Source organism: Ambystoma mexicanum, chromosome 11, assembly GCF_040938575.1.
Source record: "Ambystoma mexicanum isolate Mex_15411 chromosome 11, UKY_AmexF1_1, whole genome shotgun sequence".
In the NCBI taxonomy this organism is placed as follows: domain Eukaryota; kingdom Metazoa; phylum Chordata; class Amphibia; order Caudata; family Ambystomatidae; genus Ambystoma; species Ambystoma mexicanum.
The window spans coordinates 76,470,721-76,498,678 of record NC_090934.1 but is presented as its reverse complement, the minus strand read 5'-3'; the positions used below and the strand labels follow the sequence as shown (position 1 = coordinate 76,498,678).

Sequence of the window (27,958 nt, the reverse complement as noted above, 5' to 3'; positions counted from 1 at the left end):
AACAGCAGTTCACGCTTTATTCTTTACAATAGAATACAGGTCAGTCCTGTAGGCACCGCACAGCAGTTTCTCACAATAACATGCAGGCATCCAAGTCGGTGTAATCTGGCGTGTTGGGCTAGTCAAACAAAAGGGAAACCTCACCGAAGGGCACTTCTCAGGCAAAGCTGCTTACAGGGAATCTGGTTAGAGAATGTGGATACTAACGTCTGAAGCTACAGAATCTCCAAGATCGCATTAAAAGACTTCAATAGCTGTTTGCGCTCAAAAATCGGGAGAGCTCCACGCCCACAAAACCTCAACAGTGCCCAGAGGTCCATGGCCAAACGTAATTCCTTTAACACCTCCCAGGCCTCGCCCCACACAGGACTGTGCATGCAATGGAACCATCTTCCTGTCATGCAATCAGGTAATTTTGAAACAAATAGTCTGCAAGAATTTGAAACAAAAGCTGTGCAAGAACATGGAACTCCTAAGACATTTCACCCAAGCAGTGACCACCCGTGGGATAAATAGTGCTTATAGTAAATAAGACTGACTTGGTGAGCAAACCAAATATATATATCAAAGAAGTACAATTTCAACCAAAGCCGACAGCCCCCCAAGGAACGGATCCACCTGCCCCAATTCCGGGGTGCCAGCTACCTCGCCAAGTGCCACAAGCCCACGAGTGCACATTAACAGCTGAGGCCATCAAGTGTTGAAGTCTGTTCCCTTCCCCATGGTGAGGCGGCTGTAGCCTAGAACAAAGGCATCCTTCACAAGACTGTATGCACGCTTAGGCAATTATTGGTCTTCAAGAATAGCAGCAGAGGTAGTTCACAGAAAGGCTTAGCTTGTGGCATCATCATTTCTGTTCTTAATTTAATAACACCAGGAGTTTGAAAGTAGAGCGTAAGTGCAGTGAAAGGTGAGACCACCTCAAACGTATTGTTGCTTGGATACCGAACTACCCAGCCCGCTCGAAGGGCCATCCACAGCATCCCGTGCCACCATGGAGATGCCACTCTGGGATGAGCGGTCAAGGATGAGCTTCTTGCGTTGTTGGGAGGCCAAGCACTGCTCGGTGTCAAAGTTGGCCCAGTTCTGCTCGTCCGGCAGCTTGCAAAGCAGACGTGATGGGGAGGCCTTGATCATGGGAAGATGGGTGCTAGAACCATCTCGGAAGGGCTTTGTGGAGGCCTCGGCCAGTTTCTGTGGGTAACCCGGGAGGTCCCTCGTGGAAAAGGTGGAAACCGGCTGGGAAGGGCTCTTGGCATTGGATAGCACACCCTTGCAGGCCAGGTGGATAAGCTCCAGAAAATTGAGTAGGAGAGACACCAGAGACACCGCCATCATGAAGACTATGAAGATTGTCTTCTCTGTGGGGCGGGAGACAAAGCAGTCCACTTTATTGGGACATGGGTTCCGCTCGCAGATGTACACTGGGGGCATCACGTAGCCATACAAGTACCACTGCCCCAGCAGGAAGCCACCCTCTATCACCGTTTGGAAGAGAACACTGATTATGTAAGTGATCAACAAAGTGCCTTGAAGCTTTACCTTCCTCCCAGGCTTCTCTTGAGCATCTTTTGGCTTAAGCGCTCCAAGTTGATAGTCCATCTCAATCCGCTTCTCAGCTCTCCTGGACAGGTACACAACATGGCCCAGGTACAGAAGTGTGGGTGTGCTGACAAACAGGAACTGCAGCACCCAGTACCGGATGTGGGAGATGGGAAAGGCTTGATCGTAGCACACGTTAGCGCAACCGGGCTGGAGCGTGTTGCAGATGAAGTCCGACTGCTCGTCGCCCCAAACAGACTCACCCGCCAACCCCAGGATTAGAATCCGGAATATGAACAACACCGTCAGCCAGATCTTGCCGATGACCGTTGAGTGCTCCTGGACCTCATCGAGGAGATCTTTCAAGATGTCCCAGTTACCCATGGTGCACTGGTCCTGTGAAAACAAAAAGGACAAGGACAAGCAATTTCAATGGTCTGAGATTGGATCTCTAGCTTGGCAAAGTTCACGAATATCAAAGCAGTTCCATATGGCACATGGAGCGGAACAGACAAGACTCCGGGAACTGGTCAGAATCTAACCAGATGCGATCTGGCACAAGAAAAAAGGAGTAGGCATTTTTGAACATTTTGGGGATGGAGCGTGAAGCTATATTTCATAGGTCTAGACAGCTTTGCCCTTTTAGAAAGAACAGTGTGGCAAGGTACTCTGATGATAAACTGGCACCTCAGTGTGTAGGCAATACAAATACTCCATGGGCAATTCAGCGGGCAAGGGAAGCAACACTCGATAATCATACGTTGTATGTGGAAATACTTCTACAAATTGCTTCTAATGAAAGTATTTTAAACAAAGCATTCTTCAACTCAAATGCAAGAAGCATGCCCAGCCGACCTGTGCCAAATTTGAAGGAGGGTGACCCCCACCATGGGCCGTCTCATTGGTGCTTGAGTGCAAGATGAAGACAGCTCCACTCACCGCTCATTCAGCAGAAATGTGGAAGGAAAAGGTGTGGGGGTGGGAACACCACCACCGCGCCACCTCTAGAAAAAACCATCACCGCGCCACCTCTGGAAAAAGAAGCCGGTCATGCGTTTAAGGGATGGTGGTTAAATCCCCCTGTCCCTCCATTTTGCGCAAAGGCTGGATACCATTTTGTTTTTTAAACGAACGACCAAACGTGTCTACACACCTTGGCAGCAAAATAGACTAAGGTGACTAGCCATTGGGCACAGACTTACTGAAGACCTCTCACAACAAAGAGTGGCCAACCAGTGCTACCGGCCTCCTTTCAAACAGCTTGGAGAGGTTTAATGCATTGCATTTGGGGTCCAAAGGCCAACATGCCAGAATAGGACTACGTATAAACTACACAGTTCTGGCATCACCATTGCAGAGATCGTCCACCCACCAAATCCATTTGCTTTTCCTTCACTTGTACAGCAAATATTCGAGGGGAGATGCACGCACCAGTGGAAGAATTGTGGAGGGGGTGACGAATGGACAGAAGACCAGCTTCTGATTTTGGTCAACGTCCTTCTCATCGGGGTGCCCCACGTAGCCTGCGTCTACGCATTGTTGGGTAGGCACTCTGGTTAAGTAGTGTTGGTTGAATAACGCGCGCAATAGAATGGTTCAGAAAACAATGCAAGGCTGCCATTTTCTAGGCTGTACCTCCCCCCAGATCACTACAATGGGTGCTAAAATTAAGCATTAAAAGGAAAGAACATGTCGATGGACAACGCTGGTTGAGGGCGCCTGCCCACTAAAAAGGGGCAACCCCTGTGTTTAAAAAAGCAGTTTGCTATTTGCTGCAGCCAATTGAAGTGGGCAGGGCCACGGCCAGGAATCAAACCCAGGTACTGCGGCCAGGCTGCCACAAGACCCCACAGTTCATGGACAGGGAAATGGCCACATTGACATGGTGCTATACGGGACATGTTTTACACCATCTTAGATCTAAAAAGTCTGAAAGGAAATCTTTTGTCCTGTGCACTCACTTGTTGCATATTTCACATAAGTTCACTTGCTGAGAGGTGAATTATGAATGAGTGGTTCAGAGTTCCCCCACTAAGCCTTGCATCAAAGTATAACCACTGTTCTAATATCTAACCACTTTAGTGATCAAAGGATTTGGTAGGTTTTTGCAGTGGGAGCTAGTGCACAGGAGGCAATTCCCTTGCCTAACCGGTCCCCAATGTACTGCCCACAAACACATTGTTTATCCCCACCATGACATTGTCATTGTTACGGTGATGCCGATGCCCACGATCACACACTTAGAATGATGCACAATGATGGAGGACTAGGGTGCATGTCAAATCCCATCTTTATTCAAGCAAATCTAAGCCGGAACAGCATACAAGCATTTCGTCTCCTAGTTCTCATGGTTCCAACAATTGCAAACAAGTCAGAAATGACATCACATTACACTTATCATTTTACAAAACCTATGTGGAAGTGGGGTCGGCTAATGGTTAGACCTACATCTAGGATGTTTAGAGGTTAATCATTCAACTGGTTAAAATGTATCCGATGGCCCCACCTAGACACATACCGCAATTAATACATAGGGACAGCTAATTGGTATATATTATCTGACATACATTGTGTGACAAGGGGATGAACTGGCATCTCGCTTACTGACCTTGGGCACCCAGACATGGTGTCAAGATATGAGCAATACGTAAGTGGGGGGAAGAGCCTTCCATGGTGTGCCATATTTCCAATTAAAGAATACTCCCATCATCCAGAGGTGATGAGGCAAACCCGATGCTTTGAAAATGGCCTTGTGCTACGTCAGTGCGCATGCTGAAAGAGTTCTGCAGGTATCCTATCTGTGTTTGGCTCGTAATTAATAGCCAGTATTTCTTGTATGTAGGTCACTATTTTCTTCTATTCCCTCTGGAATGGCCCCTCTGTGCCTCTCAAACTTGAGTCGGACCACCTGAAGTTCCGGAAGCTGCTAAGACCTTCCGTTTTTCTCCATCCCCCTGCTGACCCACCCATCTTCTGCACTGGCTGATGGCCTGGCTACCCTTGGAGTTGCACTGGGTACCAGGCCCCTCCATGACCAGTCACCCCTGCACTGCCTCCCGGCCTACCGTGCACTTAGGGGCTGTAACTAACTCTACAGGTCCCCTGCCTCCTTTGCACTTAGCCAGAGGTGCGCTGCCATTCCCCTTGCCCTCTCCCTGGCACTTCCCCTAGCTACTTACACGATCTGAATGACGAGTCCTACTAAGATCATAGCTTTGTCCTCCGAGTCTACCCTCCCTTGTCTTGTCGCACCAAGAAATACTTGTGTACAGGCACGCACATCATACTTAACAAGGTTTTCGCTCAGTCTAACGTGCAGGTTTTGTTCCCTATGGCCACTTATTCCGCTAGATACTTTATAGAAAGTCTTTTGGCTTGATGGATCACGTGCATCAGGATATCAATGGAGGTTTGTGCTTTTATTAAAAAACAACCTTTGGAGTCAACCACTTCTTGTGCTGGGAACTGTTATCTTATGCCGGAGTTCCATTAATTTAATACTAATATTTCCCTTCAGACCTTGGTGCTTGCCGCGAACTACTGCGAGCAGCTCAGAGCTTCCAAATAAAAATGCTTTATGAATTCAGCATCTCGTCTGCGGCCTTGCTTTTCTTTTGGCCTGCTGTAGGAAAATGGCTGCACTTCAGTTTCCCGGTCTCCATATTAGCGACCTATAGCCGCATCCTGTATATCTGTCATATAATGATTTCCCTGCCCTTGTATTAAGCATTTATCTACCTATAATTCACCTGCCCTATCAGTGTACCAAGTCCTTTTCTCGGTACACAGGAATATATATACACACACACACACACACACACACACACACACACACACACACACAATATCATGGATCAACCCCCCCAGGTTACACAGGGTGGCAAGGCAGCCTCAACTATTAACATTTCTCACCCAGGGTCTGGGCCGAATGTAGTAATGATGTATTCTTCTGCACCATCACATTCCTCCGCTAGTCAAATTTGACCACCCCATATTTTGCCCATTGTGTTATAGTAATCTTTGTGTATCCATATTTTGCTGACCCTCCCCGGTCCCCCCATCAAGCTGCCTCATCATGCAATGCATTCTTCAGGACCACAAGTCACAAAGCAGCAATCCCAACAGCTTCACTATCCATCCAGTGGAATTATATGGATCAACGGGACATTCGAACAATGTCCGAGGAGGTCCAATAAAATGGTCTAGGGGGTACATCTGCATATACACATGTACTTGGGATCTACTTTTATGGCCATTTCAAGTGTCTTCTTGCCCATGTTACATTACGTCACAAATTTTAAGATACAAATAGCCATCAGGACCAGTACGGCCAATAATATTTTGAATGGGTTTGCCAACCAGGTGGGTACCCACAGGTAAAATTGAGCCAATCTTCAATGTCTTCCACCTCTATCACCATCTTAGTATGCAGTTGCTGCAGGGCTGTTATAGTCCCATTCTCGTTATCTTTTGCTGGATTGCAAGTACAGCAAGATAGACCGTTGCACAAACTCCTCCTTCCATAGCAGTTTTCAGATGAAGGACATTTTTGAGGGTCATCAGCCCCAGTTCTCAATTTTTCCCCGATCGCAATAAACCTTATAGTTGCATTTGTTGTTTGCAAAAGCCCTCAACTTATCTTCATCCACAAGCAAAGGGCAAGATAGGAAGTAGAGCATTGATGCTCTGCCGAACAGCTTGTTTGTCTGGTATGTCAGAGGCCTCTAATGATGGCGACGAAAATGGAGTAGTTTCCTACCTGCAACTCCATGGATTCACAAGCTGTGAATATTCCACGTCAGGCTGAGAAACCCCAGTAACTTTAACTTAGTCATTTTCCTAAGGAAAACGTGGACACCTTCAGTGTCCCATCAATGTCGTTGGGGGTGCTTTTGACAGCCCCCATGGGACATTGAGTGTATAGCACTGCCCCAGCAGCTAACCCTCAGATTTAAGCTGCAGGGCTTACTTCACCGAACAGTTGTTGGACTGCCTGTCCCATTTGCACATCTTCAGCATGTTGCTGGTGTAAGCAGTGATGCCTGGTGAATGTGTGGGGCACCGCCCATGTTGCACCTTGGCATTTGTCTGATGGGTACCCCCGACCAGCAAGCCACTGAGGCAGCCATGGCTCTCGTGGAATGTGCTCTGGGCGTTGACCTGTTGGCCTTTGCGTGGCAGAAAGATATTGTAGATGCCACCCATCTTGAGATGCAAATTTCCAAATGTCTCCCTTGAATTGGATAGGCCAAAGGCTATGAAGAGTTTTCTAAAGGATATAAATGATTTTGTGCGATCAAAGTAATATTTCAGTGCCCTTTCAACATCTAGTGAGTGCAGTGTCTTTTCCTGCTGGAGAAGAGGCATTTGGTAAAAATGTTAGTAGAGCGATCGTTGCATTTTCATGGAATTCAGATGGTACCTTAATAATGAAATGTGGGTTCGGGGAGAGAACCACCCTGTCCCTCATGGACCGTAGATGGGTAGAATCAATAGTCAAGGCTTGAGTTCTGAAACCCGTCTAGATGTAATGGCCACCTACAAAGCCCCCTTCCAAGAGAGAAACTTGATGTGGGTTGTTAACATGGGTTCAGATTGAGGCTTCATAAGGCCTGCCAGAACCAGGTTGAGGCTCTGTACAGGTGGAATACTTTTCTGTGAGGAAAGGTTCGAAAGAGGCCCCAATTAGCCTGTTACTGTAGAGCGGATAAGATGTTCTTTTACGTGTAATTCTTGATATCGCCGACAAGTGCACATTGATGGAAGAGACCACCAGGCCTTCTGTAGCTAACAGCAATAGATACAAAGGAGTTTAGGTGTTATAGCTAGTGGCTGCAGATTAGGTTGTTGTGCACACCATGCACAAAATCCTTTCCACTTTTGGCCATATTAGATGTTGGTGGAAGGGGCTCTTGCTGCTACCAGGGTGCCAGCACTCCAGAGAGATATTTCGGAATTCAGGTGGGTCAGGAGCCATGCAGTCAATTTGAGGGAGCTTGGATAGTGATGAAAGAGCATCCCGTTGTTCTGGGACATAAGATTGGCCTAGGATCCTACCACTGCCAACTGAAGCAGGTTGGAGAACCAGGTCTGCCTGGGCCAGAACGGGGCTACCAGTATCATCCTGCAACGAGCCTTGCAAACCATTTGTATGGTCTTTCTTATGAGAGTAAAGGTGGTTCGGGGGTGGGGGGGGGGGGGGGGGTCGAATGCGTCCATTCTAAGGGAAGGCGATTGCTTCCCCTCGGGAGTCCGGATGCGGAACCACCAACCACTTTTGTTCATTTTTCCATAACTCTCACCTTGGCAGTTCATTGGACTAGCCAGAAGGTGCCATACTGCCGCTGTGCTAGTGGGCATCATTCCAGCTCCAAATGATGCATGCACAAATTACTTTACTCTGCTCATCAGCGTGTAGACCACTCTGTGCCCTTTACTATGTTTGCAGTTATTCCAGTTTTCAAAAACGTGTTCACCTTTAATACGACTAACCCAGCTTTATGCCACACACCATTCATGCAACTCCAAACCTATTGACACTCAAGGTGGGTGAAATCAAGCAGGTTTGTCAGGTGTGTTTATTGAAGCAAATGGGGACTGACACCCACGAAAACCTCTGCCAACAGTGCGAGTCATTCAAGTGTCAGGCTAGTAGTGGGTTGGAAGAGCCTCCTTTCCATTTGGTCCTAACACGACATAAGGGAATGGTTGGATCCCAGGTGAGCATCAGATGCCAATGGTTGGCAATGGGAAAGATTAAGGATGAGGCGTACATTTGAGCTTAGAGCCCTTTAGGAATGTGCATGTAATGGATGGGTTCACACAGAATAACTCCGTCCAAATAACCGAACCAACTCAGGAAGATGGCAAAGTACCTTTTTATTAACAATTATCTGAAACAGGGAGCTCATAATGAACATCAACGGATGTAAGCTCAGGTTCTCAGCAATCCTTTCACAAAACAGTTCTGATGTATATCAGAGGTGACCTCATACTATGTGGCAAATAATGAAAAACCTACTAAAGGGTCAGGATAGGGTTAAGGGGAACATCTAGGTATATCTTATGTAGGAACTAGGATTGTGATTGGCTGCCCACTAGCAGGTGGACAATATATACATACCTCTAAAACATATAATCTTCAGAAACATTAGATACAGTTTCTCAGGTCCTGTTATATGGACCACTACAATTGGTTGGCATGCTAGTGCCAGGTCTGGCACATTTGATTCACTTTGCAGCACGTAAACCAAGACCCAGGTGCAAGGAGATGGGGCATGACACTACCTCCCCACCCAATTAGCCCAGCATCTCTCATCACCCTTGCCTTCTGCCATGAAGGTGGTCTTTGATCTTGGCCTTGCAAAAGTATTCCCGTCTTCAGAAGCATGCGAGTGCTCGCACTCACTATCGACCAAACTCTATTCATCCTTGGCTCACGTGACAGCAGACCACTATTTGGTCCATTTTGCAGGTTTTAAATGCTTTAAATAAATACCACTTGGCGTTTTCTTAGCTCCTTAACATGGGACGATTCATCCTTCGCATGTTCGCTCCTCTCCAGAATAGATAGCGGACGTGGACTACTTCAGTCCTTAATCCAGGCCAGACAAAATCGCCATGCAGCTCCACGATTCAGCAACACACGTTTTCCTTTTCCTCTTCACAAGTCCCAGCTTACTAAATTCATGATACCAATCAGGCTTCTATACAAGGGCAGCTTCTCCTGCATTCTATTCACTACGTATAGCCAGCTTCTATGATGACTTGGTGTACATGCGTTTCAGCGTCTGTACAATTATTGAACGGTGGATTCTCTGCAGCACTTTGTGCACGTGTTTCGTATTTAAAAGGTTCTCTTGATTCTTTACCAGTTTCTATGAGGGTCCATCCATCCTCTTCAGCCAGTATTTCGGGTCATCGTATAGGTTTCTGATGACGTCACAAGCTGCTTTCTTTGCTCTTTTTCATATTCCTTCAGAGAGTTCCTCACTTAGGTCGTCATCACTTCACGGATACATTTGGTAGTGTTGTCTCAATGAGTATCTTTCAAACACGCAGCGATATTGACAACTGCTGGTGTAAAACATGGCACAAAATCAGGTCTCCAACATATGGGAGGTGGGGGGGGGGCAGGGTTTCCTGCAGAGGCGTGGAGCTGCCCTCTACAAAGTCAATGTGTGCCCTTAGATTTAATGAAGGCTACAACTTCCAGAAAGCAATTGCTGGCAAAGTCTGGGACTAGCAAAGTAGGATCTGGGTGGTCACAGTGGCATTAGTTTGATGGCATTAAAAGCTATAGTCCAAAATTGCAACTGTAGCCCCTTCCTAATCTCCAGCCAACTACCTCTTCCCTCTGAGCACATTAGGAGGGCTTAAAATGGAAGTGAACATTTATCACAAAACAATAACACCTTCTATTCGTGTTTGACAATGTTTGGGTATGCCATCCGTAGAAGACAATTTGTGTATTTGCAGCAGGTTAAGTTTATCATGTGGTCTTTGTGTTAGGATGTGTGTTTACCCTCCACCCATCTACCCAAATCTGGGTCCACAGCATCATTGCTGGAGGAGGAACTGCTCTGCAGAGTTCAGGCTCAGGTACTACTACTGAACCAGCAGTGATCTTAATCCAAGGTGAAACAGGCACAACATGAAAGGTACACCACCACCTCTGCCTGCAAAGTAGCATGTACCAAGGGGAAGGGTGCCTGAGTCAGCATGGAAGCACTGACAATAGTACTGTAGCCCCCAGAAAAAGTCCAATCAAGGTTCAATAAATTAAAAAAAATAAAAAATAAAGTATAGATGTATAATTTAAAAACAAACTAATAACCCACTCCTGTATGGAAAATGCAGCCATTTGAATTTACCAGACACCTGGGACTGAAGACATTGGTAGACCTGCAATAGTCGTAGCAATATTCACAAAGTAGGTCTTAAAAAGTTAACCAGGGGAATCTTAATTTACCAGAGCTCTTAAAGCCACAGTGTCAGGACCACTACAACTACCCTTCAGTCTTGTTCTTCAGGCTTAGAGCCTCGATCTGAGGCTCTCCCGAGATGGCAATTCTGCTTTGGGTTGGTGAGTGGGTCGAATGGGTTACACACTGGTTCAACACGCAGCAGCCACACCTGGTAGGAAGAAGCTTGGGACAGGCTGGCAATGTCTAGGAAAGCATAGCTAACACGCAGTCAGGAAACAGGAATATTTGCAGGGCTGCCACACTAGTGGACAGCGTCCAACAGTGGTCTCAGCTTCAGACAGGCGTTGGGTCACACCAAATGGTCCCCAAAGGTGAGTGATAGAGGGCATGGTTGTCTCCTAAGAAAGCCTTTGGCCTACTTTACACGAATAAAGTTCTAATTAAATATTTCTGGTGCGCTCAGAAGACTTAATTTAAGGTGATGCTCTCACCCCCTTCTTGCTAAATTTGCCAAGCAAGGTACATTTCAAGCCTTCCATCCTGGCTGCTGTGAGGAGTCTTTTCCTGCTAATGCTGGCCCCAGAGTACTTTATAAAAGAGGAGGAGATACTGTCACGACCCTCAGCCCATTGGCCAGGTGGAATCAGGGCTTGGATCACTAACAAGTCCTGGCATCCACTTCTCAGGCCCTCTTGGGGCGAGTCCTGGCGCCAGACTCATCAGTAAGGAAAGACATCTGCTTGAGGAACTACTTTATTTAGGCTTTCAGCCAACATGGAGGCATCCACATAGCTTGGTTCCTAGAAACAAGCTATGCGGTCTAGTGTTTTGGGTGTGGTGGCCTAGGGACTACTTTACATGGACTACTTTACAGTGGCTATTTAAACCACACCCGAACAAGACAACACGCTTCAAGTTATTTGCTTCTAGCAACGTGACGCTCACTGTGTCCAGCTTTCTCACGAGCCTGGTGAATTCCGGACCTGCAGAAAAACCAAGAACATCGTTAGCAGCAGAATCTCACCTGCATTCATCATTCTTCACTGCTCGCACTCCTGGGCAGCTCTGTTGGTGGAGTTCACCGCCCGGATCGAAGGACCTGAGAAAAGGAGAAAGACATCATTAAAGGAGGTAGTGGAGACACTACAAACACAAAGCGCTTAAAGACTTACCTGGTTGGTTGCTTTTCGGCTGGCATAGCTCCGGAACTCCATCTGCGCTGGGAACTCACTGCGACCTACGAAAAGAGAAGCACAGGTCAGTGAGGACAAGACATCGCTGCGCTACGCAAAGCGCCTCCTTACCGCATCATAGCACTATAGCGCGCCATCTCCCGGTGAGAACCAGCATATCCAGTTCTCCAAGCGGACACTCCGCGCTCCTAGGGAGATGACATTAGAACAGAGAAAAAGGCATGCAAGAATTACAATGCCATCAATCGCAATAAGACCTACCTGAAAGACACTACAAGGGCAGTAGTCAGTGAAGTTAATTGAAACGCCCGCGCCCACAAAAGACAACGCGCCCCTGCCCAGAGAGCCCACCGATTCCGACAACCAGGTGAGAAGAGAACCTGGAGGGGCTGGAAACACAAGGGAGGTGGGGAAAACTTACCTTGGTCGCCCAGTCCTAATATAGTCTTCATTTCCAGGCGGAATCCCATAGACACCGAGACCACACCAGGGAATCATTGGGAAGGGCACCAACGACCAACTGGCTGGGTGGCATCCCCGTGGATACCAGGTGAGCGTAACAGATACAGACCTTGCAAGTAGCCTATAAGATGGCAAGACTATGGGGCCCTTCTGAATCATTTCTCTCCTGCCCTAATCCCCAATCCCCTATCCCCTCTCCCAGGTCTGCCTTACGTCAAAGAGGCTCATGTTACCACCATGGTGCAACTTCTTCATTGTCCTGACAGGGATGCTTTTGATGGAATGGTTCCAAGCTAACCCCACGGGGATAGATCATGTCCTCTTGGGAAGGGGACATCCTCTGACGAGAGAACAGTTTATAGGGCTAGACCCAAATGATTTGTTTTGGGTGAAACCCAGTCCCAGACATGGGTACACAAAGTGAAAGTTGAATGAGTCAAACCAGACTACGATTGACACCAAAGGATTTTGGTCAGTATAACTATTGCTTTAGGGTTTACTGAGTCTAACTATTGCTATAGGCCACCATATCAAACCAAAAATGGCTTCAATTCATGTATTAATGGAACTGCCACCGGGCCAAGCAGATGCAGTTCACCTTCAAAGGGATTCCGGTTTTCTTTCAGAAAGACCTCTGAAATATAACTTAGGTTCAAGAAATGCCAGTTAATTCCTGTGGGGTTCCTTCAGCCACAAGACAAAAGAAAACTGCATGTGACTGACTGGGGCCTAAAAATGCAGAGATTCTTTCCAGCAATTTGAAAGCACACTTGACTGTCAGACCGAAAGGTCACTATGAAAATTGCAACACTGCCCAAACTCTCTGTCAGAAAAAGGAAAAATAAAGTGGGCTGTATGCGAATTACCAGGCTGAACAGAAATGAGACCTACCTTCCATTACAGGCTATTGAGCCACTGAAATGCATTTTTCTCCAAAGAGCAAGCTGCCATAGAAATGAAAACATTTGGCGGTTTGGGTTGGAAGGAACCATTTATTAGGAAACGCACTGGCCTGAACCATTCAAATGACATTGTAATCTGAAGTTGGACATTCATGGCCTAATGCGAGATATTAAAGTAGGTCTTATATGTTAAATTAATACCAGTTCCCTGTGCAAGAAAAGCTGTGCTTGGCCCAAAAGACTTTTCTCATGAGATTCGAAGGCCCAGAACCGCTCACCTTCCCCCATCAGATGCAAGGGTCAAGCTCTGTTTTTATCTTCATCTCTTTGAAGCTCAGAACCAAGAAATTAACAGGGTGTGTAATCAGGTGTAGATGACCACCGAACATGAGACCCAGTTAACAGGGGTGAACTGAGAAAAGATGCCAAGTTCCTTAAGGGTCAGCAGAATAAACAAAGCAGATGGCCCAGACTGATGTCTATGTTTGAACAAAAGAAATGTAATGTGCAATTGAAGTTTAAATATGCATGTGATTAGTTTTACATAGGATTGTGTGGAGGATCATACTTGGGCCATTATCTCACAGAATGGAAACTCAAATAATTCAAACATGTATGAAAAGCTCATGGAAAGCCCCTTCTAATGAAGGAACTCTCAAAAATGCAACCTTGGGAACTGAAGTTTTAAGCTGAAATGTGATGATGGCTTCCCAGAAAATGTCACGAAGTAGAGATTCGGGGAGATTATAGTTTATTGAATTCGATATCTGTATAGAACATCTTGTGTTGATGACTTATTTGTTGAATAAATTACAAAAATCTTCCTTTCAAACCAACATCGTGTCGATACCAGACACATTTCTTAAAGTCCGGCATGGTCAGACAAATTCAGGCAGACATTTTATGAAGTTTTTGTAAATGTTCAAAAATGGCCATGTTGTAGATTCAGCTGCAACTGTCAAGTTGTTCAGAAAGATAATTCAAGGGGGTGGAGTTAAACTTCCAAGAATGCGGCTTAGTAACTAAAGGAACCTATCCATACAAACAGGCTCTGCCTTATTTAAAAAGGGAGGAAAGTAGATGTCTAATTGTAATTAATAGTCCATGATCCAATTTCTCCTAAATTGGATATTTTGGGCGAGTGGGTCAAGATTTATACTGAGATGCACAATGGGGAAAAAGGGAGCGCCGTCGGAAATCCGAGCAAGAACCACTGGAAACAATTGTTGAGCACCAACATGGCCTGTGAGGTGGAATAGACCAGGAGGAAGACTAAATCTGGGAGGAAACCTGGAGAGGCAAATACAGGATGGATTCTGGAGCTCTCCATGATTGAACCCGGAGAGTTTGTCTAACCAAGTCTCCCCTGAGTATCCAGAAGCCTTGCAGTCCTTTCCTGAGCAGAAAACCTGGAAATTCTTGGCAAGTAAACTTTTCCCACCAAACCAACTCTTGTGGGGCATCAGTTTCGATTTAATATTTTCCCCTTATTGATTGGGTGGGCATACTAAGTAGCTACTTGGCATGCGTTACTAAATCATTTTTAATAACAACTTCCATAGAGTCGAAGAACAGAGGGTGAGCTGGAAACCTCCAATCTCTCTCTCTCCTGGTGCCGATTAAAAGTTAATCATTTAAAATGTGTGTATCCCTTTGTGGCTAACTCCACAATCCAATAAAGGGATGGGGTGTACTTATAACTGTTTCCCCATTCTGCAGACCGGGCCTTAAAGCAGTGCTAGAAGGGTTCCACATACATATAAGTGTTTTGTTGTTATTTTCAACTCTAGCACTGCAGGGAGATTAAAAATAAAGAGCGCAGCATGTGTGAAATTGCTTTGCCAATAGGAAAGTGCAGCATTTATTAATGTAAAGTGTATTACCAAGTGCATGATCAGTCATGTTTCAAGGTGTTGCAGGTCATAAAGTAACCCCATGCAAAGTATATTGTGAAGTCAATTGTTCCGCAAGGTCCAGGGTGTGGCACAATTCTGTACATTAATATTTTGTTTGTGACCCAGGTATCTTAAGTATTCTAGAGACTGATCTATGCAACCAGGGTGGAAATAACCAAAGATTGAAAACTGTACAAGTTGTGAGGTTACAAAATCCATGATCCGCGTTAACCTAAACCCCTAAACCAACTGTTTTCAATTTGTGCGAAAAACCAATTGTCGGGAAATAAAAGCATTTGGGTTACAACGTTGTGCTCCATCACTTTGAAGTGTCCTCTATGCGCTAGATTGAATTACCAGTATATATCGTAGACCAAATAACCGGACAGACCCAAGGAATATGGTAAAATATTGCTTTCATCTCAATGAAAGAAAGCATCGTGTTCTAGAGCTACCAGAATAGAAGCATGTGTAATCACGCCTCTTGTTTGTTCAGGGTTTATATACTTTTTCACACGTAATTTATGACATCATCCTTCATGACATTCTGCAAAACCTACTACCGGGAGGGAATGATTAGGGAAATATGTCTACTTATAGATTCATAAGTGTATATCTCGGTGGATGACCCTTGTTTGTAGGACGCACCATGAGCTACTGCTACATACATAGTGTACGGACTATAGCACAGAATATGGCAGTGGGTTGGTAACTGCAACATTGTGACAGTTCTCAATTAGTCCATCGTATGTCATCAACCTGATCCTTAGCCAAGGCTTTCCGTTTATTATGCACCTTGTAGTCTTCTCACTGTTCTGGAACATTTGAGGGAGCAGGAGCAGATCACTAGCTCCACCTGTGGTGTCGGACGATTCGATTGGGTGCCATTACCCTCTGGCCTTTAGAGACTTGCTCACTCCAGCTCACATAGGCTTATGCCCTTGCGATTGTTCAACACTTGGCATTTGCAAATGTCCGTGCATCTCCTAACGTTAGCAGAAATAGGTCATGTGCACGTGGTCCGTTCCTTGGACTCGAACTAGCCTTCATCCCAGGCTAAGGTACTCCCTTATTCTCCACACGAAAACAGCTTCTTCATCATTTCTTCAATATGCATTCCGAGGCTCATCTTTTGAGGTAACCGGGTTGATACACAGGCTGTCGGCCATTATCTTTCAATGGCCGTCCTGAATGTTGCATGTACACCTCTTTTTAGCAAGCTTCTATGTACCTTTTCTACCCCGTGTTACAGCATATTTTACAGTTATCGGTCAGCATGTTACTTCATCTTCTTACATCCACGATTACTTTGACTTTAGGTACATGTTTCTCCCGATTCAGTTATATCAGATTTAAGTATTTTCATATCGTTTCAGCATAGGTTCATCCATCTCCTTTATGACCCAATTCTATCGTCTTCAGACTTTGCTTAAGAGTTCATCCATATTACTCATAACTGCATTCTGGGATCTTGGTAGTGGGCACCCTTCCCGGTAGCATCCTTCTGTTTCTACGCGAGGGTATAATCTGAATTGCTGCCTGGACGCACATCTTATTTCATACACTCGACGCAGTATAGGAATGCTGCACGGATTCATGTACGGCTTTCCAATTGTAGCTCTTCGTCTGTTACTCCAATAGGACGATGGTGAGGGGGCAGGGACTAGAGCAGAGGCAGCCAGCTGCTCCGCTGCAGAGTGAGAAGGGCTGTGCAGATATTAATGTTCCCATTAATTTCTACACACCACTCTGCTTCTTGGCTTCCTTACTGCACAGGGGCGAGGACTGTTCGCGGAGCGCTGGATCGTTGAGGGAAAGACTCCCCTGCATCAATTGTGGCTGCATAAATATCTCCTACATCAATTGAGGCTGCATAAATATCTCCTACAATCGTGTGGAAGTCTTTCCTGAAGTAGTCATGAAGGTTTCCGGCAATTTGCAGAGTTCAGCAGATCGGGCAATAGTAACATCAGCTGGAGCACTTTCTAAATGCAAAACGCCATTGCTGCCAACATGCCAATTTCTGATGCCCGGCAACAGGTTTACATGGTGGCATATGGATGCTGGTGAATTCAGATATAGACTGAATGGCCGGGAGGCCCATTTGGACACCAACCAATGGCATAGTGCTGGCTGCTCGGACATGCGTGGCAGCTTGCAATGGAGATCCGAAAACCAAAAGAAAATCTGGGAGACCCCACATAGATGGAAATGCATCCCAGGGACCCCAATTAGCCGCACGTCATGCATAACACGACAAGCAACTCCTGGCTTCAGCCAACAGCACTTTGCATCCATGTATTTGAAGGGTTAGCTTCCCCAACATATGCCAACACGCAAAGTGCTTTTAGGCAAAACAGCCATTTTGTCACACGGCACAACTGGCGAACGCTCTTTTAAGCATGTGCTTTCGACAATGGCATCCTCGCCAGGCATTTACGCGGGAATTGCGCCCCGAGGTGATTTGCATGTAGGAGGCCCCCGGAGACCGTAGAATTGAAAAGGGCCCGTTTGTATGTTGCTGTTTTTATACATGTCCATGTTAAGGCGTACTGCCACTTTTTGCGCTTCATGCTGTCAGATTAAAGTACCCCCCCTTACCCCAGCATAACAAGGTCTTCCACACGGCGTCACTTTGTTGCCAAGAAAGCGTGCGGTATAATCCCCAATTTCTGCACCGTTGGGGACAGTTTCAGACTTCCTCCCCAAAAGTGTACATTGCATTTACTGTTTACTGTACAGTCGCTTCACATCTAGGTGTCCCTTTAAATGGATATATAGCACATTCTGAACTTTGGATGCTCCTGTGAAGTGCATTGCCACTTTACATGCTCCGTGCATGCATGTGCTCCTAAGAAAAAAGGCATGACTGTTCGATCATGCCTCGCATCCAATGAGGTGTACTCTGCTGTGTGCACATAGAACTCCTCCAGCTTCACACCTCTCAAGCACTACTCGATCACACACAAAAGACGCATCGCCACCTCCAATACAGAGGCGACCCACGCAAAGGTAAGAGGAGCTGTACACATAGTTTCTGTTCCCTCACCTGGTAACTATGGGTTGTTGGGGACCTAGCCACCCCCTACCCACCTTCGGGCTGGTGAAAAACGCACACTCATTTTAGAAATCCTTTCTTCGCGTCTCATCTCGGACTACAGCCTTCAAAAGGGCATTTAGCCCCACAGTGCTTTGAAGCCATACCAATGGCAGTAGGCACTATGCAAATGCCATACAACATAAGGTGTTCTGTTGTGCGCCCCATATGGGCGTTCTTGTTCATAGTGTGTTGCTTCCTATTCTGGGTATGCATGTTAAACAGAATGCATTGTACTCACTAGGATGGCTCACGAGTTATGCCCCATTCTGCACAATTAGGTTTTGTTCTAGGCGCCCTCGTGAAAAGTGCATTGCAGGCATCCAGGTGTCCCCAACATCTGGCAATCATTTCATGCCAATAAATATTGCCATTTCATTTGTGGGGGTCCATCTAACAGGGAATGCACGCATTTGAAGCTCCCGTCTAGAGACGCCCAACAAAAGGCTTGCATTGAACTAGCCCCACATGTGTGCACTGTTGCACACACCGATGGCCTCCCTATGCTGCGAGCCCTGTGATCTTGTACATCTGGGGTCCCTGTGACGGCTCATCGATGTACCCATTTTATACCAGTTTCATTTCATATCTAGGATGGCGCTGTTGCACAGTCTGTATTGTATGCCTTGTTTATCTAGCTGCCCTCCCACCCAAATTATTGTATAGAATTCCAGAAAGACAAATTATTTGTTTTTCCTATTCTTTCTTATTTAGGGTCATTGCTCGAAGTGTTACACTTATGGAAACCCCGGAACAAGAAAGCCAGCCACTCCAGAAACAATGGCACTGGCCACAGCCCAGGCGCTTTAATTAAATAAAATAACCAGGGGTAGCAAGGGAGACCACAGGGGTAGCAAGGCAAATCCCCAAATGTGATCCCTGGCTTTACCTGTCGAGTTCCTAAGGAATTAGCCTCTCGCCCTTCCTCAAACTATGTGACCCAGTTGAAGAACAAAATCTTGCAAGCTCACAAGACAATCGCCGAAAACTCAACCCCCCAAAAAATTGAAATAATTCCCCGTCACACCTGAAACACTTTTTGTAAACTGATAACTGTCCTAAACTAAAGTGATGAAGAATCGTCAGAAATGCAGAACATACTCATGCGGGACCCCCAATGTAACGCAGTAAGTACTTCTGCCATTTTCACTATCCAACTGGTGAAGTCCTACCCCGCCTCACTATCTGACCGGTGAAGTCCTACCTCGCCTCAATACCTGACCGGTGAAGTCCTACCTCGCCTCACTATCTGACCGGTGAAGTCCTACCTCGCCTCACTATCCAACCGGTGAAGTCCTACCTCGCCTCACTATCTGACCGGTGAAGTCCTACCCCGCCTCACTATCTGACCGGTGAAGTCCTACCCCGCCTCACTATCCGACCGGTGAAGTTCTACCTCGCCTCACTATCCGACCGGTGAAGTCCTACCTCGCCTCACTATCCGACCGGTGAAGTCCTACCTCGCCTCACTATCCGACCGGTGAAGTCCTACCTCGCCTCACTATCTGACCAGTGAAGTCCTAACCCCGCCTCACTATCCAACTGGTGAAGTCCTAACCCCGCCTCACTATCTGACCGGTGAAGTCCTACCTCGCCTCACTATCCAACCGGTGAAGTCCTACCTCGCCTCACTATCCAACCGGTGAAGTCCTACCTCGCCTCACTATCTGACCGGTGAAGTCCTACCCCGCCTCACTATCCGACCGGTGAAGTTCTACCTCGCCTCACTATCCGACCGGTGAAGTCCTACCTCGCCTCACTATCCGACCGGTGAAGTCCTACCTCGCCTCACTATCCGACCGGTGAAGTGCTACCTCGCCTCACTATCTGACCAGTGAAGTCCTACCTCGCCTCACTATCTGACCAGTGAAGTCCTACCTCGCCTCACTATCTGACCAGTGAAGTCCTACCTCGCCTCACTATCCGACCAGTGAAGTCCTACCTCTCCTCAATACCCGACCGGTGAAGTCCTACCTCTCCTCAATACCCGACCGGTGAAGTCCTACCTCGCCACCACGGCTCACTATACGACCGGTGAAGTCCTACCGCACCTCACTATCTGACCGATGAAGTCTTACCTCTCCTTCACACACACAGTGCTGGTGGTCATCTTGATTCTTTCAAGAATACACTAGGCTTCACAAACTGCAATCAGCCAGGTGTGCCTGACTGACTCACATAAAAGACTGCAATGATCCAAAACTGCGACTAGTAGGAGGGACTACCAGCTCTCAGAACACCCCATCCCCCCCACCCCCACTGGCTACCAATCTAGAAAAGGCTCCTGTGTATGGTCCTCTACATCGCCCACAGAACACCTGCACGTCAAGGCGCAGAAATGTTCCAAAACAGGATATCGCCATCAACCAAAGATCTAAAAAACGAGAAACCACTGGCCATTAGAAAGAAAGTGACAGAGACATGAAGGCACAGTCTTTCACTATGGTGGGCAAACACTGGATCTCACCTGACAGGAGTACAGAGACGTTTTTATGGGAGGGCAAAAGGGGCACTTGCCCAGGGCCCCAACTTGGAGGGGGCCCCACAAAGCTCCCTGATCTAAAGTAGTAAGAATCCTTTGTTCACCAGACTTAAATAGCACAAGTCAGGATATTTTATGGCATGGTGTTGAGGCTCTAAACCTATTGCCTGTCTGTTTTGGCAAGTACATTATGTCTGTTTTGGCAAGTACATTATGCCTCAATCAATTCATCATGTAATGCTTTATGTGTTCACTGTGGTATATATAGTTTGTGTTCTCCTTGCGTCACAACCCCTGTAGCATTCTTTCCTTCATGTGGGAATTATGTTGGTCATGTTCAATAGCCAAATTTGAAATGCATATTGGTAAATTGAGTGCCACAATGGTTCTGAAGTTATGTCGGTGTGTTAAGCATTCATTGCAGGGATATGTGTTCCTATGCAAGATTAGATTAGCACATTCCTGTAAGACTGACTGAGCCTTTCCTTTGTGTGAAATCTATAAACCTGCCTGCTTATGTACTTGGTCTTGCAGCACAACAGGTGCTATGATCAGCAATGTACCTGCACCAGATAGGGTTTGCTAAAAACAAACATGTCATCCTTATGGTGAAAGTCTAGAAATTGGTTTGTTCAGATGGGGTGTTGTAAAACCTAGGCAATCACCTCCAACGATGAGCATAAACCGTTAGTCCAAGAGATGAATAAGTATCCAAATTTGGAACCAAAGCATTCATGCTTGAATCTTGGCTTTGCCAGCTGACAATAAAGTGATCCTGGTCAAATCATCTAATATCGCGTACATTACTGTACTGTCTTCTGTGAAGTTTACCTCCTCGCATGCTGGTGGCATCTTTAAGCCCATTACTTTATCTTTCTTCTTATGTAGAATATTTGAGTGGAAGGGGTGGTAGACAGAAGTGAGTGGACCAGATGTGCAGGACTCGGGCAAGCATATTTTAAAGTCTGATCATTTGACACAAAAACATGCTTTGCATTTTTGTAATAAAAGTGAAAGTTTTTTGCACGTTTTAAAATGACAATTTCACAAGCCAGTGTTTTGGAACTATGTAAAGCTTTAAAATACAAAAGACCAACCCAGATTACATCTGTTAAAATCACACTGATTGGTATGCTGGTACTTCTATACTTCTCTTGATGATGGAGAGAATCAAGCCAGCATCATTCTGTTTTATACCCTTCTATAATATTTGTTTTGAATAATGATCAGGTACTTTCCAAGTCAGTTTTAGAAAATTAGATTATTTTAGTTCATGGTAAGAACTGGTAAGGAAAGTGTTCAAATGCAGAAATTGCAGAGTTGGCACACATCCCAGATTCACCCCTTAACCAGTGTGTCTAATGCTGGGCATCTAATTTAATCTTGTATTGCCTGGCCTGTCGAAACTGCCAGTCCCTAAACCTTTCAAAATTGTCAGCACAGCCCTTCAGAGTGATTTCCTTCTCAGGGTATGATTTTCAAAACATCCTCACTCGTGCTTTCACTGGCTATAGTGGTGCTTCCACTAGAATAGTGAGCATTCATATATTGCACACGACAGACACTATTCTTTTTATCTCGAATGACAACACTATTTAAAATCCATGCCCCCTATAATCTCAATCTGTCTGGATACAGACACCTTCCTGGTAGTTTCTAATCTGCATCCACTATCCATGCTATGGTATGTGTAGCTTTCGCCTTCCCACCAATTGGTCTCCTCTATCCAAGCTTGAGCACCTTTGCATTCTGTGAGGCAGCAAATGCCAGTTCGCTGTCTGTTCTGGGTTACATGCAATCCTGCAGTAAAAAGTCTCATAATTCTATGCTAAAAGAGAAGTAACCTCTTAGTAGACTGCTAATGTTGTCCTTCAAATGCTACTTGTTTATTATTCTGATTAGAGCAAGAATGAAGAGGGCAAGGGGACTAAAGGGAGTAAACATCCTAATTTTTAACGCTGTAAGGCAGCATATGAACCTATGGGTTGTGATTGTGGTGGGGGCGAGGGGGAAGATATTCTTGATCACTTCATTCCTTTGGTTTGGTGGAGGAGGGCCCCGAAGATGTTCTTGCCCAGGGCCCCAAAAGTGCTTAAGATGGCTCTGTACAGGACCACTTAACACCTGGCTCGTCGATGCTTAATAGATGTTTAACCTACACCCATCAAACGGTGGAAAAAAACTATTCAACATTGGCTCCCACCCATTCATCTAGACCACCACCACTCGGGAACCTTACCCATTCATCTATACCATCACCACTCGGGAACCTTTGATGGCTCGAAAACCTCACATAACGGCACTGCCAGATGCATACGAATGAACCCCCCCCCCCCCCCCCCCCAACCCCTCGTCCCCTGCAATATGTAAACCTCAACATTGGACAGCTTCACGCATCAACTACTAAAGGCAATCGCCTCACCATAACGCAACTGACAGCAACCCTTTGACAGCACTACGGAAAACTCCAGACACACCCCTCCTTTTTGACAAACCCCTCAATTACTCTGCACCTTACTGCACACAAACCGGCTTCTGCACATGGCTTGTAAAAAAAAAAAAAAAAAAAAAAAAAAAAACTCTTCCCAAATTGGTGGGCATGTATATTTTAAGGCGAAAGGCCTACATTTTGAATTCCCAATCGAGGGCTCTAAACATGGTCATTGCCTTAAACTTTAGATAACACCTGATCTCTCACACCAGTCTGCCCAGTACGCTCTACGCAGCCCTTTCGGCTAGAGGCCTTTCAGCAGGTGCAGGCCCCCCCTTCAGCACACACCGTTAGCCACAGCCAGGCCAGTTTCTTGGCCGTAGCGGGCGTCTGCCGGGGACGCAGAGGTAAATCGCTCAGCCGGAGGGCACATGAAGGGGCACACCCGGCTGCTCTGTTAACTGCAATGCATTCGGAGTATGCAAACAAAGGAATGCATATTCCAAACGCAGCGTGTGAAATGCTATGGAGTCACATCCTGTGCCCCTTATTCTTTGGGCTCATCATGAGTTTGGCCTTAGCCCTTAAATGGGGCCATCACGCTATTAACGCCGCATTTAAGGGTTTGCTGGAGGTAAAAATGTCCCCTTACTGCCCATTTTCAGTGCAATTAACGCTGGCGCAATTACCACTCTCCCACCCCAATTGGGTCCAATGGACTCAATGGGGAATGGAACTTACTGCTCTACCGCTACTCGACCGAGTAGCAGTAACATTATTTGCAATGGCGGTATTCCAGGCAGTATTACCGCCAGTTTCCAGATGGGGCCCTTTGTGTTGACAGCCTTTGAAGTGGGGCAATTTATAAGTGATGGGTATGCGCTTAACATTTCAGTGTCAAGAACTGAACATGGGTCATTTTTATTCACCAGGCCAGAAACAAGCACTGCCTAGCGTGCACACCAGATAGCACCTCAAGGTCACTTGGCACCTTGATTAGGAAAGCAGGGCTCATTGTGTGTCACCATGCAGGCAGTAGTCCATGGCAAATCAATGCAGTGATGTGTGCAGCAATGATTTGTGTGCTGCACAAGTCACCACCCTGTTGGTTAATGGCATCTTTGTGGCGCTCCCATATGTAACAGCACATATGCCTGGAACGTCTTGTGTATGCGACTCCGAGTATGCCATACTGTGCCCACACTTAAACACAAAGCAATCAAACAATTGCCTCACATTGTCCATCCACCAGGCCAAATGCCCTTTCTACACTGCCACGCCAGGATTTTCACTAGCTGCAGGCCAGCAGTAATGAGAAATGCTAATGCCAGCTCTGTTAGATAAAGCATGAGCCTGCTTTTTTTTTTGCAGAAATAACTCCAGAGGCCTGTGTAACTGTGGACCCTTTACCATGCATTAGAAGCCGGTTTTCTTTGAAACGCTTCATCAGCTCATTACTGGCCAGGCTAAAGTTTGCAAGAGATAAAATGTTTCTGCATGGTATCGAGTAAGGTTACCGAAAAAATGAAATTTTACTGAAAAAAAATAGTAAACAAATATATAGGGGTGGAGGTAACAAGGTGTGGGGGTGGTTCAGGGGCAGGGGGATTACAAGTGTAGTTTAAACAGGGCACCACCCCCAAACATTGACATTTTACTGGAATAGTTTTTTATTTCGGTAGCCTTTGGTTCGGTAAAAACACATGGAACCATTCTCTATTGGGGGTTGGGCATGCTCACCACAAGACCGAGCCAGTCTTCATCAGATATTCTCCGGAAACTAGAAGCAAAAGAGCCGTTGTACCTCATTTGAGAGGCTGATGTTCCTGCAATATTATACACACATCCAAAACCTCAAGCTGTTCGAATCAGTATGGTATGGCTCATGGTTACAAAGGTTAGGTTGAGTTTTGCCAAACGTGATGCGAGCACCAAACCATGAGTCTTATGAATGTTGAGATTCACACATAGTCCTTTACCGACAGATCTGACCACTGTTATATTTCTGAAATGCTCCGATTTAATGCAAAGCATACAGAAACCCTCATTGATGCCATTTGTCCCCTTTGCCATGCTCAGAGGTATTTTGAAAAAGTTCAATTCGAGTGTACCAGACTGTTCATCTTGGAATGATAAATTATCAGAAAATAATTCATATTGTTAGTCTAGCATTGCCCCTTGCTAAATACATCTGAGGTATGAACAGAACACCTGCAACACAGGGTCAGTGGGCCCTCAAACCCCTGCAGGCTGGTCACACTGCAGTGTGCCCGTACTAAACTGCATTCAGGCAAGGCCTTCCTTAAGAGCAGATGACAGAAAAAAAAAGCATTTACTTGAGCAGCAACAGCTGTATTTTCACAGAATTCTTCTGTAAATTACTTGAATTACAATGTAATGAAACCGGCTTCATTTATACGGCAATTATTTAAGCAATAAGCCTGGAGCCGGCGCGCCATTACTGTGTCAGGTAATGCCCCTGGGGCTCAGTTACAGCTTAATGGAGGTCCCAGTGGCATTACCGGATGCGGTAATGTCACGCCGGTGAGGGGATTATCGCCATTAGTACCCCTGTTGGGGTACTAATGGTGTTTTTTCGGTTGTGAGACTAGGCGCGTTTTGACGCCAAAATGTTTTTTTTTTTTACAAAAATGAGAGCTGTGGTCAAGTAAACAAAGAAAATGGTCGGCATTTGCCTCGGAGGATAGCTCAGGGGCAATATGCTCGCCTTGGAAGCAAGACGACACGGAGCAACACAGGTTCGATCCCTGGGTCCGCGTTTAGGACCCTCTGGGTATTAAGCTCATTATAAATATATCATAGCCATTAAAACAAATAAAAAATAATTAAAATGGCCACCATGAAGAGCACTACACGTAGTCCCTGCTCCCTTTCCATGGTGGCAAAGCGGGAGAATGTGATCTTCAGAGGACCAGCGCGAGGAACACTTCGACATGAGAGGGATTACCAGCAGCGAAGGCTCACAAAAGCACCAATCAGTGCTTAGATAATAAGGTAAATATGGCGCGCGGGTACCAATTATTGAAATTATTGATAATGAGGGCTTTTGTCACACGACGGGTGTAGCTTGGAAGTGATGTGTGCCAGTCAGGGGGCACATCACCCTGGGCACCAAGTTGGTTAGAAACCGCCCAGGCCACAGCTGCAAGGGTGCATCACCTCGCAGCTCTGTACCTTGAATATACGGTCCTTCAAAATACTAACCGTGTTTTGGTTGACAGGATAGTCAAGACATGGCATTGCAAGGCCACAGCCAACAGGGTTCACGAAAAAGGGGACCTGCTCCCCAAGCAAACACCAGCACCGAAAGGCCTGAGCTGAAACATTCTGCTTTGGCACTACAAGAAAGCAAAAGCGCCCTTGGGGTAGGGGAAATGAACACTGCATGCATGAACGTTAGTGCCATGTGCATACAATGCCTGCTTCCAATAGTACCTGCCTCCAGAGGCGTTGCTTGGAGGGGGGGGGGGGGGCTATAGCCCCGGGTCTTTCGGTGTAGCCCCGGATAGAATCTCAGAGGCTACAACCAAAAGGCTAACTAGCCTCCAGTCCCGACAGTCCCGACATTAGCGTAGCCCCGGGTCTTTTCCAGACCTAGCACCACCTCTGCCCGCCTGACTTCTGTCTGAATGGGCCCTGTGCCGCGACTCACTGTAATGGGAGGTGAGAGGGGCCGGGGCTAGTGTGGGTTGGGGGTTTGCATCTCCTCCCACCTCCATCACTTCCTAGGACCACCACTAGAGGCAGCCCAGAGCATGCATGTTGCACCATGGGCTGTTGTTTTTAGTTTGGGCTATCAGGTGGCGCTTGCACTGCCTGCAAGTTGAAACTATTGCATTAGAGTACCGCTAGGGCGATCTGGTATAGGAGGGAAGACACAAAGCAAGCAGGCGTTTGGTTATTTGCCCACCTGTTGACTGCCCGTGCCAATTCTAATGGCCCTTCCCAGCCAGTTTCTGCCCCTCTCTGCCCCAAGCACTGCCTAATGGGTACCTGGCATGCTTTTTTAAACCTTGCCATCAAACGTTGTCTTTGAACGCCTGCCAGTTTTTTTTTTAAAGCAGTCAGAGTTAATGATCTAACTGGAGCTGTAAACGCTACTGGTGTACTAAAAAGCTCTGAACCACAGATGCCTCTAATCAATGTGTAATCACTGTGCATCCTTTACTGAAGTCCTGTTAAGAACAAGCACTGCCAAAGTCAACAGTTCAGCTTTGGTACAAGTATTAGGCATTTGCCAGGCACGGCTACTAGATGCCCAGGTACTGGCAGCTACTGTCTTACCGGCTACCATCAGTGGCCAGTTAACACAACTGCCACAGGGCCTGGCAAATGCCATCCCATGCTGCACAAAAGCCCCAACTGTTGGCATTTCTAATAGTTTATTTATGTACACTCTCTGAACTTTATGATACAATAGGTTATACATAACAGATTCACACCCAGAGGTTTATTTGCCCGGACCCAGTGTTTGAACCTGCGTTGCTCCGTTTTGTCTTGCTTCCAAGGCGAGCACGTTGCCCCCGAGCTATCCTCCCAAGACAAAACGGGTTAAATACACCTGCAAGCAACGGGTTACAAATTAACTTGAAGGGAGATATTTCTTCGAAAAATATATTAATTAAGCGAACGGGCAAACTTTCTGGTTTTGCCAACTTCCGTTTGGTGCTAGAGTTCTGGGGACTTGCCGTTTATAACAACGAGTACGGACTTCAAGTTACTGGTCTGTGCAACTCCATGCGCAGCCTGCTACCTGCAAACACTGGACCATCACCCCCCCAACACCCACACTGCTTTCAGGTGGAAATTGCTACATTTCGACATAAAAACAACTCGGGGTTTAGGGGGGGTACACTGGTAAAACAGTAACGTTCGTAGCTAACGTACGGCTCAAAATTAACAATACAGCAACATGGACTTACGTGAGAAGGCGCCGAGGCTTCGCAGCGCTGGCGTTCATTTCACGGTGGGTCCAAACAGAGCAGCTTCTGCACAGGGGCCTAAAT

The 27,958-nt window shown here is 46.3% G+C and overlaps 1 protein-coding gene across 1 annotated transcript; it reads right to left on the bottom strand.

The window, feature by feature from the left end:
* Positions 1 to 27,958, bottom strand: LOC138504664 (gap junction alpha-4 protein-like). Its single transcript, XM_069625248.1, has 2 exons — positions 27,875 to 27,958; positions 1 to 1,938 (listed from the first exon to the last, which is right to left on the bottom strand). The coding sequence occupies exon 2, from the start codon at positions 1,924 to 1,926 to the stop codon at positions 922 to 924; it is 1,005 nt and encodes a 334-aa protein (XP_069481349.1). The 5' UTR covers positions 1,927 to 1,938; positions 27,875 to 27,958; the 3' UTR covers positions 1 to 921.